The sequence below is a fragment of the Capra hircus genome, chromosome 19 (genome assembly GCF_001704415.2).
Source record: "Capra hircus breed San Clemente chromosome 19, ASM170441v1, whole genome shotgun sequence".
Classification (NCBI taxonomy): domain Eukaryota; kingdom Metazoa; phylum Chordata; class Mammalia; order Artiodactyla; family Bovidae; genus Capra; species Capra hircus.
Genome location: NC_030826.1, coordinates 32,799,647 through 32,816,305, shown reverse-complemented (window position 1 = coordinate 32,816,305; position 16,659 = coordinate 32,799,647). Strand labels below are relative to the sequence as shown.

The 16,659-nt window shown below is 43.3% G+C and overlaps 1 protein-coding gene across 3 annotated transcripts; it reads right to left on the bottom strand.

Moving 5' to 3' along the window:
* ZNF287 (zinc finger protein 287) lies at nt 2,422-15,094 on the bottom strand. Of its 3 annotated transcripts, XM_018064694.1 has the most exons (7): nt 14,869-15,094; nt 14,231-14,290; nt 13,547-14,146; nt 12,776-12,876; nt 10,991-11,117; nt 10,465-10,551; nt 2,422-4,800 (listed from the first exon to the last, which is right to left on the bottom strand). In XM_018064694.1, the coding sequence occupies exons 3-7, from the start codon at nt 13,947-13,949 to the stop codon at nt 3,245-3,247; spliced, it is 2,274 nt and encodes a 757-aa protein (XP_017920183.1). In that variant the 5' UTR covers nt 13,950-14,146; nt 14,231-14,290; nt 14,869-15,094; the 3' UTR covers nt 2,422-3,244. The 3 variants fall into 3 exon arrangements, with proteins under 3 accessions (XP_017920183.1, XP_017920182.1, XP_017920184.1); XM_018064693.1 differs by lacking the exon at nt 14,231-14,290; XM_018064695.1 differs by lacking the exons at nt 12,776-12,876; nt 13,547-14,146; nt 14,231-14,290; nt 14,869-15,094 and adding an exon at nt 11,224-11,827.

Here is a 16,659-nt window from a genome sequence, read left to right as displayed (position 1 = left end):
ACTGAGGCTTTTGATGGGATGCAATATGAAATACATCTGTGAAGTGTTAATGTAAAAAATGTGTAACATGAATACACCAAGCCTTTGGCCCTAACTGCTAATTTACAGAAACTACAGAACAAGATAAACCACATGTACAATCTGTTAAATCCTGAAAGACATTCTACAACTGACCTGCTCTATTTAGAGGAGAAAAAACAAAGTCCTGGGAAACAAACCTCAAGGCAGGAAGCTATTCTGGGTGGATGGAACAGACAAGCATCTGTACGGCTTGAAGATGGAAACACAGACTGAGCGCTTGGTAGTCGGGAATTAATGTTCATTTTTTAAGATATGTAATGTTTTTGTGGTTGTTTTTATGAGATGCATGGTTAGTGTTTAGAGGTGAAATGTCAGTAAGTTACTCTCCAGTTGTTCAGTAACAAATATGGCAAAATGTTAATTTTTGAATCTAGGTGGATATATATAGTTCATTTTATTATTTAACTTTTCTGTATATTTGAACATTTCATAATAAAAAGTTGTGGAAAATAAGACTACCTGTTTAAAAAAAAACTTCAAAGCATGGATCAGACAACTGTAAAAGTGGGAAAAAAACGAAGATCTAGGATTCTCCACGATTATTATTATAAGGGCATCAACTGCCTCAGTGTTTTCAGCGGAAGACCTTATAAATGTATTATTTACATAAAACACACAAAGGTAGGAAACACGGATTAATGCAAAGAAAGGCGCTATGGACTCTAACACTCCACACTTTCTTTCCAGGAGAATAAAGTATAAGGTATGAAGTGCTGTTACAAAAATTGCACCTTAAATACAATGGTTATTTTTTTTTTTTAACATAACTATGGCATGAGCATAAACTGAGAATTATGCAACCTCGAGAAAACCTGCACTTTGTGAAGGGTGATTCCATGACATCAAGGTTAACTACTAGGAGGACAAGGGGAAAGCAGCTTCTTGAAGAAAACGCTGAAGAAGAGAACCTGGAAGATGCTAGCACTCCAGGTCCTTTGCCACCTCCCCCTCAGGTCTTTGCAATATCCAAATGAAGCTGCATGGTTCACACATGCTGACAGTGTTATTAATGGCACCAGAATTTATATCAGGTTTTCCTCAGCTAGCTCAGAAAAGCTTCTTACATAAAGATGTCCCATGACTTTTTACGAATATCCCCACTAGAAAGATTTGGGGATTATAGTTCTTCATTTTGAAGTCATTCCTATTAGTAACAAATGGCCATATTGGTTATGTATTTCTTTGCATGTATGCACCAAAAACTATAAAGATATGCCAATTTCACGCCACATCAGTTACTCTACCTTATTACTCCAGCCTAACTTGACTACATATTCATTAATTCAACCAGCATATCTCAATCACCTATCAAAGGCAAGGCACTGAAGGAACACAAGCAGAAGGGAAGGTCAGCTGTCAGCACATGGTCTGAAATTCTGAGAGTGCAATGCTGTGGACAGTACATACCGTAGTGGTTTCACCTATTTCTAATTGTGTTTCTACCAGTTTTCCTTGTGCGCTGCTTGGGGCCCCAGTTATTACTGTTTAATAATTACTGCAACGGTGATAGTTTCTGCATCAATGCTTTTTCCAATGAAACGTCCCGTTATCTTAAGAGTAATCCCTATTTTACTTAACATGTACAAGGAGTACCAATTTCAGTGATTCTTTTGAAACCAGTCATTTCAATTTTAATTTCTTCTTACATAAATAGGCTGGTTTGCTTTTTCATTCACGTGGCCACTCTTATTTTCTTAGGTAATCTCTGTATCCTCTTTCCTCCCCCTTAAGTCTTTAGATTTGTTGCCTGACCCACTTTCTGCACTAAACTCAAATCCATTTTCTAGTATTTATTTTTTCCTCATACTGTTTAAATAGCTGCTTTCATTCATTACTTTCTTAAGATAATGGGGTTGCATTTAGCAACCCATTTCAGCAGGTTTCTTAGGTTCATTCCATGAAGCACTGGTTAAGATCATGTCCTTGACTTTGTTACCTTTCATTATTTTAGAAAGCCTTCTATTGCTTCAGTCAGCTGTGACTTTCAGCAGGTAAGCCCTAGAAGGATCCAACTAGGAGGTCTGGGCCCTGAGCACAGCAGGCACTCAAGAAACATGTTTCAAAGGAAGAAATGGACTTTCTACAGTAAGACAGTCACGGGGGAGCCTGAGGGTATGATTTTAGGAGTCAGATGGGGGGGGGGGGGAGAAAAAAGGAACTGTGAATTTAGGAATCAGATGGGAGGTGGGGTTAAGAACTGTACTCTTTTTTTTCTTCTGGATGACAGCTGTTGAAAGCTAGTGTGTGCTCAGTTGTGTCCAACTCTTTGCAACCCCATTGCCTGGAGCAAAACTACTGGAGTGGGTTGCCATTTCCTCCAGGGGATCTTCCCAACCCAGGGATCAAACCCAGGTCTCCTGCGTCTCCTGATTGGCAGGCAGATTCTTTACCACTGAGTCACCTGGGAAGCCTGTCAGAAACTAGCGAGACTCAGGCTATTAGGTTTTAGATACTAAACATATCTAAATTTTAAGTTAATTTTTGTCTGTTCAAGAAAATCTGTGCACATGTCTAAGGGTTAGACACATTAGCTTCTCCTAAGAGATCACCTTTCACTAGGCTGCTCTTTAACATCTCAGTATTCAGAGGAAAACATACAGAGTGGTCACACAGAAGTCCTTCCTTAACATACTTTCAACCATTTTCTCTTTTGGCAAACCTACTGGCTTCACGTGGCAGTTATGGCATAACAGGAAAAGGGAAGGGGACCCTTTACATATTTAAGGCTTCAAAGCTGGGAAGAACTAAAGGCCGGAGGGCAGCTCTTCTGTTCTGTCACCCTGGGATTACCCTCTGGTGTGGAAGCTCTACTGGATGGAAGCCTTCCTGTTAGAGTACATTCTTAAGGCCTCATGAAGAAGTACTTGAAACTCGTTCTGAGTTAGTGGCTAACAGGTTTCTGGCACTCTTCCTTTCCTAGGGTTTCTTTCTGGAATGAACTAAACCGGTATCAAATAAAGGTTATTATGAAGTGAATGTTTTCATCTGAAATTTCACAGTACATTTAAATAGGTTATACTCCCATAACTAACTCTGACACTTCTGCTGAGTGAAAATCTAACCCATATTGCACTTCTTTTGAATAATGTTTTCAACAAGCAGAGTACAAAATAAAATGTAGAATGATTAGGTTTGAAAACCTACGCGCAGTCTCCCGGATGCATTAGTTTCGATTTTTGGCACCTGTGTGGACGCGCTGATGCTGGATGAGGTTCGTACTCTGGGTGAAGCTTTTGCCACATATGCGGCACGCATAGGGCTTCTCTCCTGTGTGAATCCTCTGGTGCTGAATAAGGCATGTTCTCTGGCTAAAATCTTTGTTGCATGCGTTACATTTATAGGGTCTCTCTCCAGTATGAGTTCTCTGATGCTGATTAAGTGATGAGGAATAAATGAATGCCTTTCCACACTCGTTGCATTTGTAGGGTTTCTCTCCAGTGTGAATCCTTTGATGCTGAGTAAGGTTTGCACCTTGTCTATACGCTTTCCCACATATGTTGCATTTAAACGGTTTTTCTCCATTGTGAATCCTCTGGTGCTGAGTAAGGTGAACGCTCTGGCTGAATGCTTTCCCACACACACTGCACTTATAGGGTTTCTCCCCAGTATGTGTTCTGTGATGCTGGGTGAGGTTTGCACTCTGGCTGAAGGCTTTCCCACATATGCTGCATATATAGGACTTCTCTCCAGTGTGAGTGGTCTGGTGCTGAATAAGTGTGGAGGAGTGAGCGAAGGCTTTTCCACATTCGTTGCATTTGTAACACTTCTCTCCAGAGTGAATTCTCTGATGTCGAATAAGGTAAGTGCTCTGACTGAATACTTTCCAGCACTCATTGCATTTATATGGTTTCTTTCCTGTATGTATCTTCTGATGTTGGAGGAGGTGTGTGCTCTGGCTGAAGGTCTTCCCACATTCGTTGCATATGTAAGGTTTTTCTCCTGTATGAACTCTCTGGTGATTAATGAGTGATGAGCTGTGGCTGAAGGTTTTACCGCATTCCAAGCACTTGTAGGGTTTCTCTCCCGTGTGTGTTCTCTGGTGGATGGTGAGGTGAGCACGCTGGCTGAAGTCTTTCCCACAGTCATCACACTTGTAGGGTTTCTCTCCCGTGTGGATCCGCTGGTGAATGGTGAGGTGGGCACGTTGGCTGAAGGCTTTCCCGCACTGGTGGCATTCGTAGGGTTTCTCCCCTGTGTGCATCCTCTGATGTGCGATGAGGGATGAGACGTGTCTGAACTCTTTGCCGCACTCTTCACATTCGTAAGACTTCTCTTTGGCATGGCTGTTTTGGTGTGCAATGAGGGATGGGTACTTCCTGAACTTCTTCCCACACACCTTACACTTATAAGGCTTCTCTCCGGGGTATATTTTCCTGTGTACGACGCCGGGGCTGAAGGGCTTGTCTTCATCGTACATGAACGTTTTATTGTCTGACTGGGTACCAAACTGCATAATTAGGTTTGAATGCTTTTCAAAATCGCTTCTATATATATCATATTTATAGTCTTCTACAGGACCATCTTCTTGTGAAAGGACTGACTTCTTCACACTGAAATGTCTCCTTTTGGTGGGAATTCTCCTGAAGGTCTCTGCCGCTTGTCCCTCCATTCTGTCATCATAGTCAGAGGGTTCTTCCAGTTTGATGAGCTTGATTCCATCCTTTTTGAGTTTAGAAACATTTTCCACCAGAGTATACTCTTGGGCTTTGGTTTCCCATTCTGAAATTTAAAAAATACACATAAAAAAGTCTTCCTGTTTGGAGAAAGGAAACTATTAAAGTAGAAACAAAATAATGAACACGAATAAAAATGCCTAAAAAGACTGTGGCTTTGACAGCCCCATAACATGGTCCTCAATGCTCAGGCAAGGAGGATAAAACGGCAGAAAACAGGCCTAAATAGTTGGAGGAGGAGCAGCTCCTCTCTATTTAACACCAGCGTGGAGTTACTAGACTAGGTGAGGTCAGGCAACAGAGCTGAGAAGTGAAAACAAATGGTGAACAACGTGGCATGACTTCCATTACATAATCATTTATAATCATATAAGTTAATTCACGTAACAGGTCATAAAGCAGGCTGGCTGTCACCACCCCTCCCCTTCCAATCTACCCTGGACATCCTCATGATATCCTGGGCAGTTTCATGGCATGTGTCCCTGTTTTAATTCTTATAGTAACTCCTACAGCCTTGGAGCAGTGGTCCAGACCCTCAGTGTAAGCATTACTGTCACCTGAAACACATCAAGTGACTGGGACCCTCCCAGACATCCTGAGGCAGAAACCCTGGGAGTAGGGCTGAGCCCTCCAAGAGGTTTAAATCACACTGAAGTTTCAGGATCAGTGGCTTAAAGGATGAAAGGTAAAGAAAAACAGTTAAAATACCTCCATTCAGTACTCAGGCCCCAAATAATCTACCCTTTTCTACTGTACTCTCCTTCTTCCACACCTCACATTCACCTTAAAGTTCCACGTTATCCACATAACTTACAACTGTGTCCTCATCATCTTCTGAAGGTGCCACTAATTCCAGACTCCAGATTTTTCTTATGACACCTTCACCTATTAAGAAAGATGCTTATGGCCCAGCTCATGTTTCTTTCTTCTTCTTAGAATCCTAAAGTACAGATTAAGTTGAATCATACAAAACTGCCTTGTATATAGGTCAATATGGCAGAATATCAGCAGTTTCATATAGTTCAACTTAATATAATGTTGGGCCTATGGCAGAAGTTGGCCTTACATTATTTCATAGTTTTGTGTGTTTATTTCCAACTCAGATGCAAACTCTGGAAATGGCTTATCCTTCTTTTACATTTCCTTCAGAAAAAAGCGTAAGACTCTGGATATGGAGGCCACTCAAGTGAACCTGGTAAAATAAATGACAATACCTTGTTGTAAAACGGTGAACTCAAATGAAAGCATGCGCATGTGCGCGCGCGCGCGCGCGCACACGCACACACACACACACACATGGAGCCCAAAACCTGATTGCAAAGCCATCAAATATTCATTTGTTGATGCCTATGTTTCATTATGATGACTTAAAAACAAATCTAAGCTACACCTTTGAAATCAGGTAAGAAACTTGTAACTTGAAAATATTAAGAATTATATAATGAAACATCAACTAGAGTTTATAATACAGTACAAACAATAATGGATTGTTTAGAAACTTTCTAAGATGCAGATCAAAGCAGGATATTTACAAATATATCCATTCAGTAGACTCATACATCAATAAAGGACGAGTTAGAATAGGAGATAATGGAATAGTAGGTACATTGACATGAAAAAGTGTGCAGGACATATTAACAGGAAAAAAAGAGAGAGAAAATGGTATGTAGGGAAAGATCCCATCAGTGTAAAGATGTGTATCTCCAACTCCTCACCCCAAATCAGGGCCTTCTCCCCTCAGATCAGCGTTCTCTGCATGCCTGCACATACATGTGGTTAAGGAAAGGGAGACATATAGTTCATTACTCTGCCTTGTGCTGCTTCGATTTACACACTACTTTTATTACTTTGATTCAAATACAAAAATTAGACATTATAAAATGCTTAGGAGTAATATTAAATGAAAAAAGCAGTATTGTGACTAACATGAAAACTCATTAGAACTAGGTAAATATTATCAAGATGCCAACAATGGGATTTTTAAGCTTCAAAAATATTTTCTGATTTTCAAGAAATTGCCTGTATTTCTTTGTTATTTAGTACTACAAATGTTAATGTATTACTTTATCTAGTGGAAAAAAATTTTAAAAACAACTTTCTTAAACCAGGATTTATTACTCCCTCCTTAAAAAAAATAAAATAAAATGAGAATGTTAATGGAATGCATGGGAAAGCGTGTATGTGTATATGTGTGTGTGTTTGTGTATGTATGTGTGTGTGTATATATATAGATAGACACACACACATATACACACATATATATATATGGCTTCTGAGGTGGCTCAGCAGTAAAGAATCCACCTGCCAACGCAGGAGATGCAAGACACGGGTTCCATCCCTGAGCTGAGAAAATCCCCCGGAGCAGGAAATGGCAATCTGATCCAGTATTCTTGTTGGGAAAATACCATGGACAGAAGAGCCTGGAGGGCTACATCCCATGGGGTTGCAGAGCTGGACACAACTGAGCGACTGAGCACAAGCACACAAGTAGTGTGTATGTGTGTATATAAAGACAAGATAGTCCCAGAAACTGGGCTTAGCTTCTATGTGATCAGAATCAGTCTATGACAGAATGTTCCATACACCTAAGAAGGAAGTACTAAAGTTATAATTAGGGTCGTCCCTGGTAGTCTAGTGGCTAAGACTCCAAGGTCCCAAAGCAAGGGGCCTTGGTTCAATCCTTGGTAAGGGAATTAAATCCCACATGCTGCAAACTAGAGACTTGGTGCAGCCAAATAAATAAATAAATAAAGTTATAATTAACAAGCTTAAAGTAACAAGCCTGAATGATGACGACAAAGAAATCGCTATTATAAGCATACATTCTTAAACCAATGGACCACTAAGCAGGGCTTAAATATGTATATATAACTAACCAGAAAGGATGGATTAAAAGCATAAGGTATCACACAGTGGTGTAATATTTCTAGCAGAAGAGATCAGTGTTGATCAGGCTATCAAGGGAGGGATATCAAGGATGGGGGGAGGTCTGGTCTGAACCTGAAGAAATAGGTGGTCCTGTATGACGTAAAGAACCATGAAATTCTAAGACAGGACTGACCATCAGAGACCAACACAGATGCTCGATTTGCGAGTCATCAAAGATCCCACTCCTCAAGTATGACTGATGAGATGTTGTAACCAAAGGTTCAACTTACACCACTCTGAGCCACTAAGAAAGTAAAACCCTTAGAGGCCCCAAATCAAGTAAAAGCAGAAGACCGGGAGAAGACCGGGAGTCTTGGAGGTTGATGCTGACCGCCTGAAAAACTCTTCCATCCTGTTGATGGCCTCTAGCTGCCCATTAAGGGTGCAAGGGGTTTGGGGGCCAGAAGACAGAGCTTGTGGCCAACCAGGAGGGGTAGCGGGCAGGAGCCTGTATGCTCTGTGCCACACCCTCTTTATAGAGGATGGGCTAGAAAAACAAACAAAACGAAAAAGCTCACCTCAACTGAAGGAGAAGAGGAACTTGCCTTTCTCAGTTTTGTGCTCTTTGGTGGGAGCAAACCACCCCCTACCAATAGGCCCCCTTTTGGGGGTTTATAGCCTTAATTCAACCAGAATCATCTGAAAAACTGAGGTGGCCTCAGAGGGGCAGTGCCTCCCAGAAGACTGTTCTGACTGCAGTGCAGGGGTAGTTCCATTCTGCCACATGTTTTCTCAGTATTTAGACTGTGCTGAAATCACTCCCTAAATAATTTGGTGTACATTTTGTGTCACTCTGCCAACTAAAGCCAATAGGCCATAAATTATAAGAAGAATTAGTTTGTCAGGTAGCACCCTCAAAATACCTGGTGATCAGATAAAGTTAACTTTTTAAAAAAGTGAAGCAATCAGCTCTAAGGGAGCATATTATTCTCTGTCATTACTATTTAATTTACTGTTACTACTATATTCCAGCATTGACATTGGTAGACAACCAGAAGTTAGTGCCTTAAAAAAGGAGGGGTGGTGGATAGGAAAGGAAATGCAAACGATTACAATGTACTTCTTTTCTACACAAAAGGAGAGCTAAGACTATATTTATGATTTATCCCTGCAAAGAGAAACACAGGAAGGATAAACCAGAGACAAGTGAACAGAGTAAACTGCACAGAGTGGGCTGGAACAGGGCAGGATGGAAGACAGCACATGCTTTTCTCTACACTTTTGACTTCTGAACCATGTTAATGCTTTTATAGACTCAAAAATGTAAGATTAAATAAAAAAGATTCAAGAAATAAGAAAATACTAAAACTGAACCCAGATGGAATCAAACAAGTTTAAATGTACATCAAACTGTTAAGAAAACCAGAAGGGAAGAATTCAAGTAACTCTGAACCCACCATCCTTGGTAGATATCCTTGTGTATCCTTGGTGGAATATTTCCTGAGGACAAGAAGGTGTTCTGAATATTACCTGAACAGTCTGTTATTTCAGCGATATAATTCTGAAACCATTCTTGTGTGTATTATTATGACAGAGCAAATGAGTAAACAGATATACTGATGCTGGGAACCAGGTGACTCACAGTGTGGGAAAGGAAGTAGAAAACGGATACGGGAAGGTACAAGATGGACCTTGTGATGCTGAACTGGAATTTGAGTTACCAGTATGAATCCAGGTTTCAAGAAACCTACACACTTATTTCACAGCTCTACCTACTGAACCAATCTAGAAGCAATGGTACCCAGGATAGTGAACACCCCCTCATTGTCCAGATTCTGGCTTCTCATTGCTCATCTCCACTACAATGAACCACTGCTCCTCAGAGAAGTTCCAGGTCTAAGGTGGGCATGAGGTGTGCCTGCAGACCATCCTCCGCCAGGAAGCACTGAAACATGGATGGAAATGCCGCAAAAGGACATGGCCTTGGGCTGAAAGGCGGCCATCACCCACATTTGGGACAACTGATAATTAAAAGCAACTTCCCCACCCCACAAAGGGAATGGACCAATAATACACTGAATTTTTAAAAATTCCGTTAGTCCATAGTGACATGTACATGTAAGAACGGGATGGGAGGAGGGATAAGTGTTTTTTACAGATAAATAATTTCGAAGAGATCAAGAATTAGAAAATCACCCTTTTTCAACCTGCAATGTAATAAAGCAAGGATCTTCAGTGGACGCTACGAACCTTAAATGAAGGATCATCAGGGACTAGAATAGTCATTTAGGTGTCAATCCACAGATGACCTCACAGATGTAGGAACTGTGTGAATGTGGCAAACAGGTAGAGACTTCTGTCCGTATAGCTCTGGCTTTATATATTTTTACAATTTCTGGTCTTGTCAACATGTTATCTTTTTAAATAATTAGAAAATAAGAAACGAAGAACTGAGGTAGGAGACTGGAGGCAGGTGGATACAGGATTTTGTCAATAGAGTAAAAGAAATTCAAAAAGATGTCCAAAGGGTTTGAAACTTAAGATCTTAGGGGACGTTCATGCGTACTTAAGAACACAGGGAGGGAACACAAGGAAAGCCCCAGACAGAGCTCTAACAGAGGGAAACCAAGAGTCATGGAGAAGTACAAGATGATATATGGTAATCTTTTCCTGAAGACGGGATCTGGAAAGAAGCATCACCGAGCAGCTCAGTCATCTTGACAAGCTGGGGTGTCTCTGTGTACAGTGAGTGACTCAGCCATATTTAAAAACACATCTCACACACTTAGGATAACACAGGCTCTTAAGCACAAAGAATCTTGTCCACTGGTGGTTCTCTCACCTGGACTTGGGCCTTCTAGAATTTCTTTTAGCACCATCCACGGTTCTTCCAACATGGGGATCACAGTTGGTCTATACACTGTAAGTCCTGTCCAGGAGGAACAAAATGAGTTTTACCCTGGAGATAAACAGTCATTCTACTTTTATTAACTGACTCCTTCTTACCCATGAGGACAGACCTCTTACAGGAAAAGAACGGTTCACAGACACGATCTCATGAATGAGGTCACTGCTCTTTTGGAGCAGGGACAAAAATCTCCCACCACCCTGGAGGATGCGTGTGCAGAGACTGTGGGGGAGGCAGGCGCTGGGCAAGGCGTGGGGTGGTGGTCCTGGGGGGCCGTGCATCGTGGTTCCTGATGACCTTTCACTTTGAAACCTTTCATCTTGGAAAAGGGAGCAGAAACTGGCTGTTTCTGTGCCTGAACAGATGAGCATGTTCACCTCTAGGCCCAACCCACTTTTGAGAGCTGAGGAAAGACAGACTCTGATATGTGTGTGGTTGCGGGGCACAGACAGACACTCACCGAGAGAAACCATGTTCCAGTAGTTCTGCAGGGTCACGGTCTTGTACAATTCCTTCTGCACAGGACGCATGAGCTCCCAGTCCTCCTGGGTGATGTCCACTGCCACATCTTTGAATGTCATAGATTCCTGAAACATTGGAAGGGCACAGTGATGGCACAGGTGTGTGCATGGTGAGGGAACCACAGAGTCTTGAGCGTTGGCAGGACCCTAAGGGTTACCACCCAATACTCACCCAGTGTACGGATGAGCAAACTCAAATGGCCTAGAAGTATGAAAATAAAATCAAATTTACCATTTTTAGTGCAGGCATTGGCAGTTCCATCTTAAAGAAGAAAGGGATGTGAACATAGATGACAGGGTTGCAAGGTTCGGCTTTTCAAGTGCTGTCTTATGAATTAATAAAATGCGTTATAATTTGACATTTTAAGATATTTTGTCTGTTCTGTTATGGAAAGCAGGGCCCTTCCTCTTTCTAAAATAAAACTGGTACTTATAGCCACAATGAACTACTGAACTTACAGATACATCTTACAGTCTGGTGAAGTTAGCATCCCTCTGTTCTTCCTTTGTTAAAAAAATTTATTTTTGGTTACTCTCACATGTTTTTCAAATAGATTTTCTTTCTTTAAAAAACTGTATTGGGATTTTCAAATCACAGTTAAGTGTAAAATTTAGGGAGAGCTGACAATTTTACAATATATAAGGCTTCTTCTTTCATGTCCCGTAGAATAACACAGGATTGCAAAATTTATACTATGTTGAGTTCTGGCTATTTTAAATTTGAGGGAATAATACTATGAATGGAATCTTTTATTTCATTTTATGATCTGATTTTTTCAGGTAAATAATAAAATGATTAATTTTTGTAAGCCATTTTCTGTGGTTGTCACTTTACTCAAATTTTCCACTATTGTTTCTAACAGTTTTCCCCTTGATTTCCTCAGGTTTTTTGTAAACATTCATATTATCTACAAATAATAATTTTACCCTGGTTATCAATTTTAGATCACATATACTTTTACAGTAAACCTTTCTCTTAAGACGGCCTGAGCTGCTCTTCCTGAAGATAACAGAAACTCATAATTAACAGGAACACTGCACAAGTCATGGCCTTTAATTACCTGTTAAAGAAAAATAATAACTGTTGTTTAATCTCACTGTGGTCTTCTTGATGACTTACTGTAGTCCAGACTAATGGGTCTCATAATATTTAATGCTCACAATCCAAGAGGAATATTCTTTCATTGGAGTTCAGTAACTTGGGCTACGAGTAGTTAAGCATCTTTGCCTCAAGTCACGGGTTCCATGGCAGAACCCGGAACCAAATCTAGACCCACATGGCTCTGGAGGTCAATGCTTTAGCCTCCATGTGATACTGCTCCTTGAAAATAAAATAGCACCCCTTCCTACGGTAAGGAAAGGGATGATCAGAAGAAGCAATGGGTTCCGTTTCCTGTAAAAGGCACTCACCTACCTTAACAGGCCAGGGAGACTTTAGTTGAAAACTGAGGCTTAGGTCTTTGATAGGACTTCTGGGGTCACAGAAGGTAGAGGGCCAGGGTAGAATATGTCCACACAATCACAGAAGGAACTGACACTTGGACTCCTCTGGTGGTCCAATGGTTAAGACTTTGTACTCCCAATGCAGGGGGCCCCAGGTTTGATTCCTGGTCAGGGAACTAGATCCCACATGCTGCAACTAAAGATCCCAAGTGTTGCAACTCAGACTCCTGGCAGGCAAATAAATAAATAAATGTTTTAGAAAGGAAGAAACTGACACTCACTTTGGTAACCAAGTCATTGAACCACCCTGCCTGGAAAGCTTGTCTTCCTTTGGGGTCGTCCTCTGGGGTCTCTTGGGAAAGGGTGAAGTTCTGAGGAGCGGCTGGGAAAAAGAGAGAGAGACAATGATGGAGATCAGAGGTGTCTGAAGAGCCTAGGAAACTCTTCACCAGTAGATGTCTATGTTTTCTTAAAGCGAAGAGGAGTCAGAAGGAGACCAGAAACAGCACCCCTGCTTCGAAGAACTAGAGGGAAGGGGCAGTGATTCACCTGAAGACCCTGGCGCAGGCCTCAAAAACAAGTCTGCTCTGGGACTCCTCAGAATAGGTGCCAAACTCACAATTTCCCACTAAACCCTCATGTGACAGAAATTTTGTGAGTTTTCTTTTCACTTAGTAAAGAAATATTCCCTGGACACTTTCCTAGTTATTTGGAAGCATATGTTAAAAAACTAAATAAAATCCAGTTCACAAAACAAATTATTTACTGGCGAAAGGTTCAAACATCTGTAGGGAACCTCCTGAGGCAACAGGGGTCATCTATTGTGCCTGGCCACTGTTCTACAAGACACATCGTCTGCGTTCAGAGAACATGGGCTGGGTTCTGAGCAGGTAGAAGGGGAATGCCGTACAGAAGGGGGTTCAGGTGAAGCGGGTCCTCACTCACTCCCTGAGCTCTGTTCTCCTGATCACCTCCAAGGACTGTTCTCTGACGTGATGGCTGTTTCCTCGTACCACCCTGGGCTCCTCCCAACTCTGCCCTACAAGTCTTACCTTCTTCTTTCAGAATCTGAGTCAAGTCCTCCACCAGTGTCACTACCTCCTCACTGTTCCTCGGGTACTGGGACTTCACCCACGTCCGAACCTCCCCAGGCAGGATGCTCAGGAACTGCTCCAGAACCAGCAGCTCCAGGATTTGCTCCTTTGAGTGAATCTCGGGTCTCAGCCACTTAAGGCAGAGCTCTCGGAGTTGGTTCAAGGCTTTCCGAGGACCGGCCAGGTCTGGGTACGGGAAGTTCCTGAAATTCTGCCGACAGGTCTCGGTGTCACGCAGGAGTCTCAAGGCGAGGATTTCCTTCTCAGCATTTCGGGGTCCACTCTGAGCCTTGTCCATCTTCCATGTTAGCAGGACTTGCGCGCGAGAAGAACTGGTCGTCCTCCTGCTTGGGGAGAACATTGCTACAAACAGGAGAGTCAATCTGGAAACAGCCTTTATTTCTTCAGGTCAGAGCCAAGTGCTTGAAGCCACATGCTAGAGCCACCGAGACGTTTATGGAGGGCTGCTGCAGCCAGGGGCTGAACAGAGGCAAGGAGGAGTCAGCTGTCTTGCTTACAAATTCTGAGCCCAGAACTCGTAGGGATGGGGAAGAGACCCTGAAACACAGGAATAGACAAGGTCAGGAATTCCTGGAGCTCTCTGCCAGACACACAAACAAACAGCCCACCTAGAGACCTTACCAATTGGGCACCAGTTGGGACTGCCATAAAAGAGTGGTGCTAGATGCAACGACTTGAATCCTGAGCAAAAACACAGGTCAAACTTTTAACTTGTACAGGAAAAAAAAAAAAAAAAAAAGCCTCAGTATTTTAGTCATTGATATTACACAAGCTGTAATGACTGAAGTGACTCTCAAAAACAACAGCAAATCTGTTACTTCGAACAAACTCGGAGAACTTTTTAAAGCGCTCAAGGGTGGGGAAAAGGGGCGAGCCATCCACCTGCTCTGCGTATGGATGGCGGCCAGTCCAAGCCCATCACTACCTGAGGTCTGGGACAGAAAAGCAGCAGAGGGGACCCGTGTGACTTGAAGCTCGTGCACAGCTTCTACAGGACAATTCTTTAGGAATTTGGAACCAGTTTTCCCACGGAAAACCTCACTGCAGGCCTGACACCACCTGTCCACGGTCTCCACCTCCAAGCCCCCCTCAACCGCACAGTGTCCCCTAAAGCCGGCTGCTCACTAGGCCTGCAGGGCAGAGGCGCCCCTGGCCTCCTCACCAGGCGGGGTCCCCCTAACTCCGCAGTCTGAAGGTCGCGGGCAGCTGCGTGGGGTCTGCCCCGCAGCCCCCACCCCTCAGGCCGCCTGCATCCTAACCTGTGGCCGGACCGGCGGACGCGCGGCGGAGCGGCCCTAGAGGCCCCGGGCAACAATGGCGGCGGGCGCTGCGCCTGCGTGGCGGGCTCGGTTCCGCGCTGCAGAGGGGCCTCCGCCCGCCAGATCTCGTCCCGGAGGGCACGGAGCCTCGGCCGGAGCCGCCCGCCCAGCCCGGTCCTAGGAAGCCCGGCCCGGAACCACCGCGCCCCGGCTCCGCCGCGACCTCGCCTCGGCACCACTGCGCATGTGCGCAGGGAGGACGCTGCGCGCCAGCAGAGCCAATCGGAAGCCGCGCCGGCCCCCGGGCCGGAGCCGCGGATAGTGAACCCGTTTCCGTGGCAACCTCTTCCACCCACCCACTGTGAATTGCTCGGTAGCCGGCGAGGTTCTGAGCGGGCTTTAAAGTTCCCCCGGGTAGAGGCAGGTCTGGTAGATGACTGTGAGAGAGATCGGAGAGCAACAGTATCTGGAAAAAGGGGTGCGGATGAGGGGGGTGGGGATGGAGGGCGGTTGTAACCCTGCGCGAATCAACCTGAGAAAGTTGGTGCCTGAGTTCTAGAGGAAGGACTGGCAGGGAAGATGTGGGTCTTAAGGTAGAAAGACCCAAAGTGCTGGTTCTTTACTATTCACTGTTAAAGACTCCGAGTCCCTCCTCAGGAATCTGATTCTGAAACTCTCAGATTGGAAACAAGAACAACATCCTGCATCACGTTTATAAATACTCGCAACATACAAAAAAATGCCTGAAAATAAAAGAATGAAAAACATACAAGTGTTCTCATTATCTACGGCTGTGTTGGCAAATCACCCCCAAACTTAATGGTGTTAAAGAAGAAGCATTTTATTAAGTTTATGGATTCTGTGGGTCAAGAATTTGGAAGGTGAACAGTGCCTGTGGCTTTTCTCTGATCCGTTTGTTTCTGGAGCCTCAGTTGAGAACATGATTTGACGGCAGGGAGGGTCCTCTTTCAAGCTGTATCTGCACTCACATGTCTCCTGGTTGGGCTGAGATGGCTTAAGGATAAGCTCAGTTTGGACATGTGGCCTTTTTGAAATGAAGGACTCAGCTGGCAGCTGAGATGGTGGCTCTGGGCTTCAAGAGCAGGTGTCCTAGTGAACAAGAGAGAAGCCCATGGCTGATTAGAATATAGCTGTGGAAGTCACAAAGCATGACTTCCATCATACTCCTGGCCAAAGGCAACACAAGTTGTGTGGAATCAAGTTCAGGCAGATGTCGACTCCATCTCATGATGGGTGGAGTGTCAGAGTCTTACTATTAGCTCAGCAAGCAAATCTGAACAACAAAAAAGTTGGGTAGTGTTATGATCTTTGATGTATCAACTTGGCAAGGCTACAGGCTTCCACTATTGAATCAAACTCTAACCTAGATGGTGTTGTAAAGCTACTTGTAAGTGTGGTTAAAATCCATAAACTGAGATGAATTAAGTAAAGGAAATTCTCTTATTAAATAGGTTGGGTCTGAATCAATCAAGGCCTTAAAAGCAAAATTGAGGCTTTCTTGATGAAGAAAAAACTCTGGACAAAGCTTCCAGCCTGCTCTTCCCAAAAGATTGCCCTCCAGGTTTTGAACTTGCCTAGTCAGTCTCCACAATCAAGTAGGCCAATTTCTTGCAAAAAAAAGAGAAACTTTTAGTATGTATGCCCTACTGGTTCTGCTTTTCTGGTGGAACCCTAACTGATGCAAGTAATAAGCCTAATTTCTAACAAAATAGAATCTTAAAAAATCATTAGGGGAGGGACTTCCCTGATTGTCCAGAGGTTAAGAATCTG

Coding starts and splice junctions, on each gene's coding strand:
- ZNF287 (XM_018064694.1), bottom strand. CDS start 13,949: ATGTTCTCCCCAAGCAGGAGGACGACCAGTTCTTCTCGCGCGCAAGTC. Junction 11,118..12,775: donor TCAATGACTTGGTTACCAAA/GTGAGTGTCAGT, acceptor CCAATGTTTCAG/GAATCTATGACATTCAAAGA. Junction 4,801..10,464: donor TCTAGAAGGCCCAAGTCCAG/GTGAGAGAACCA, acceptor TTTAAATTTCAG/AATGGGAAACCAAAGCCCAA.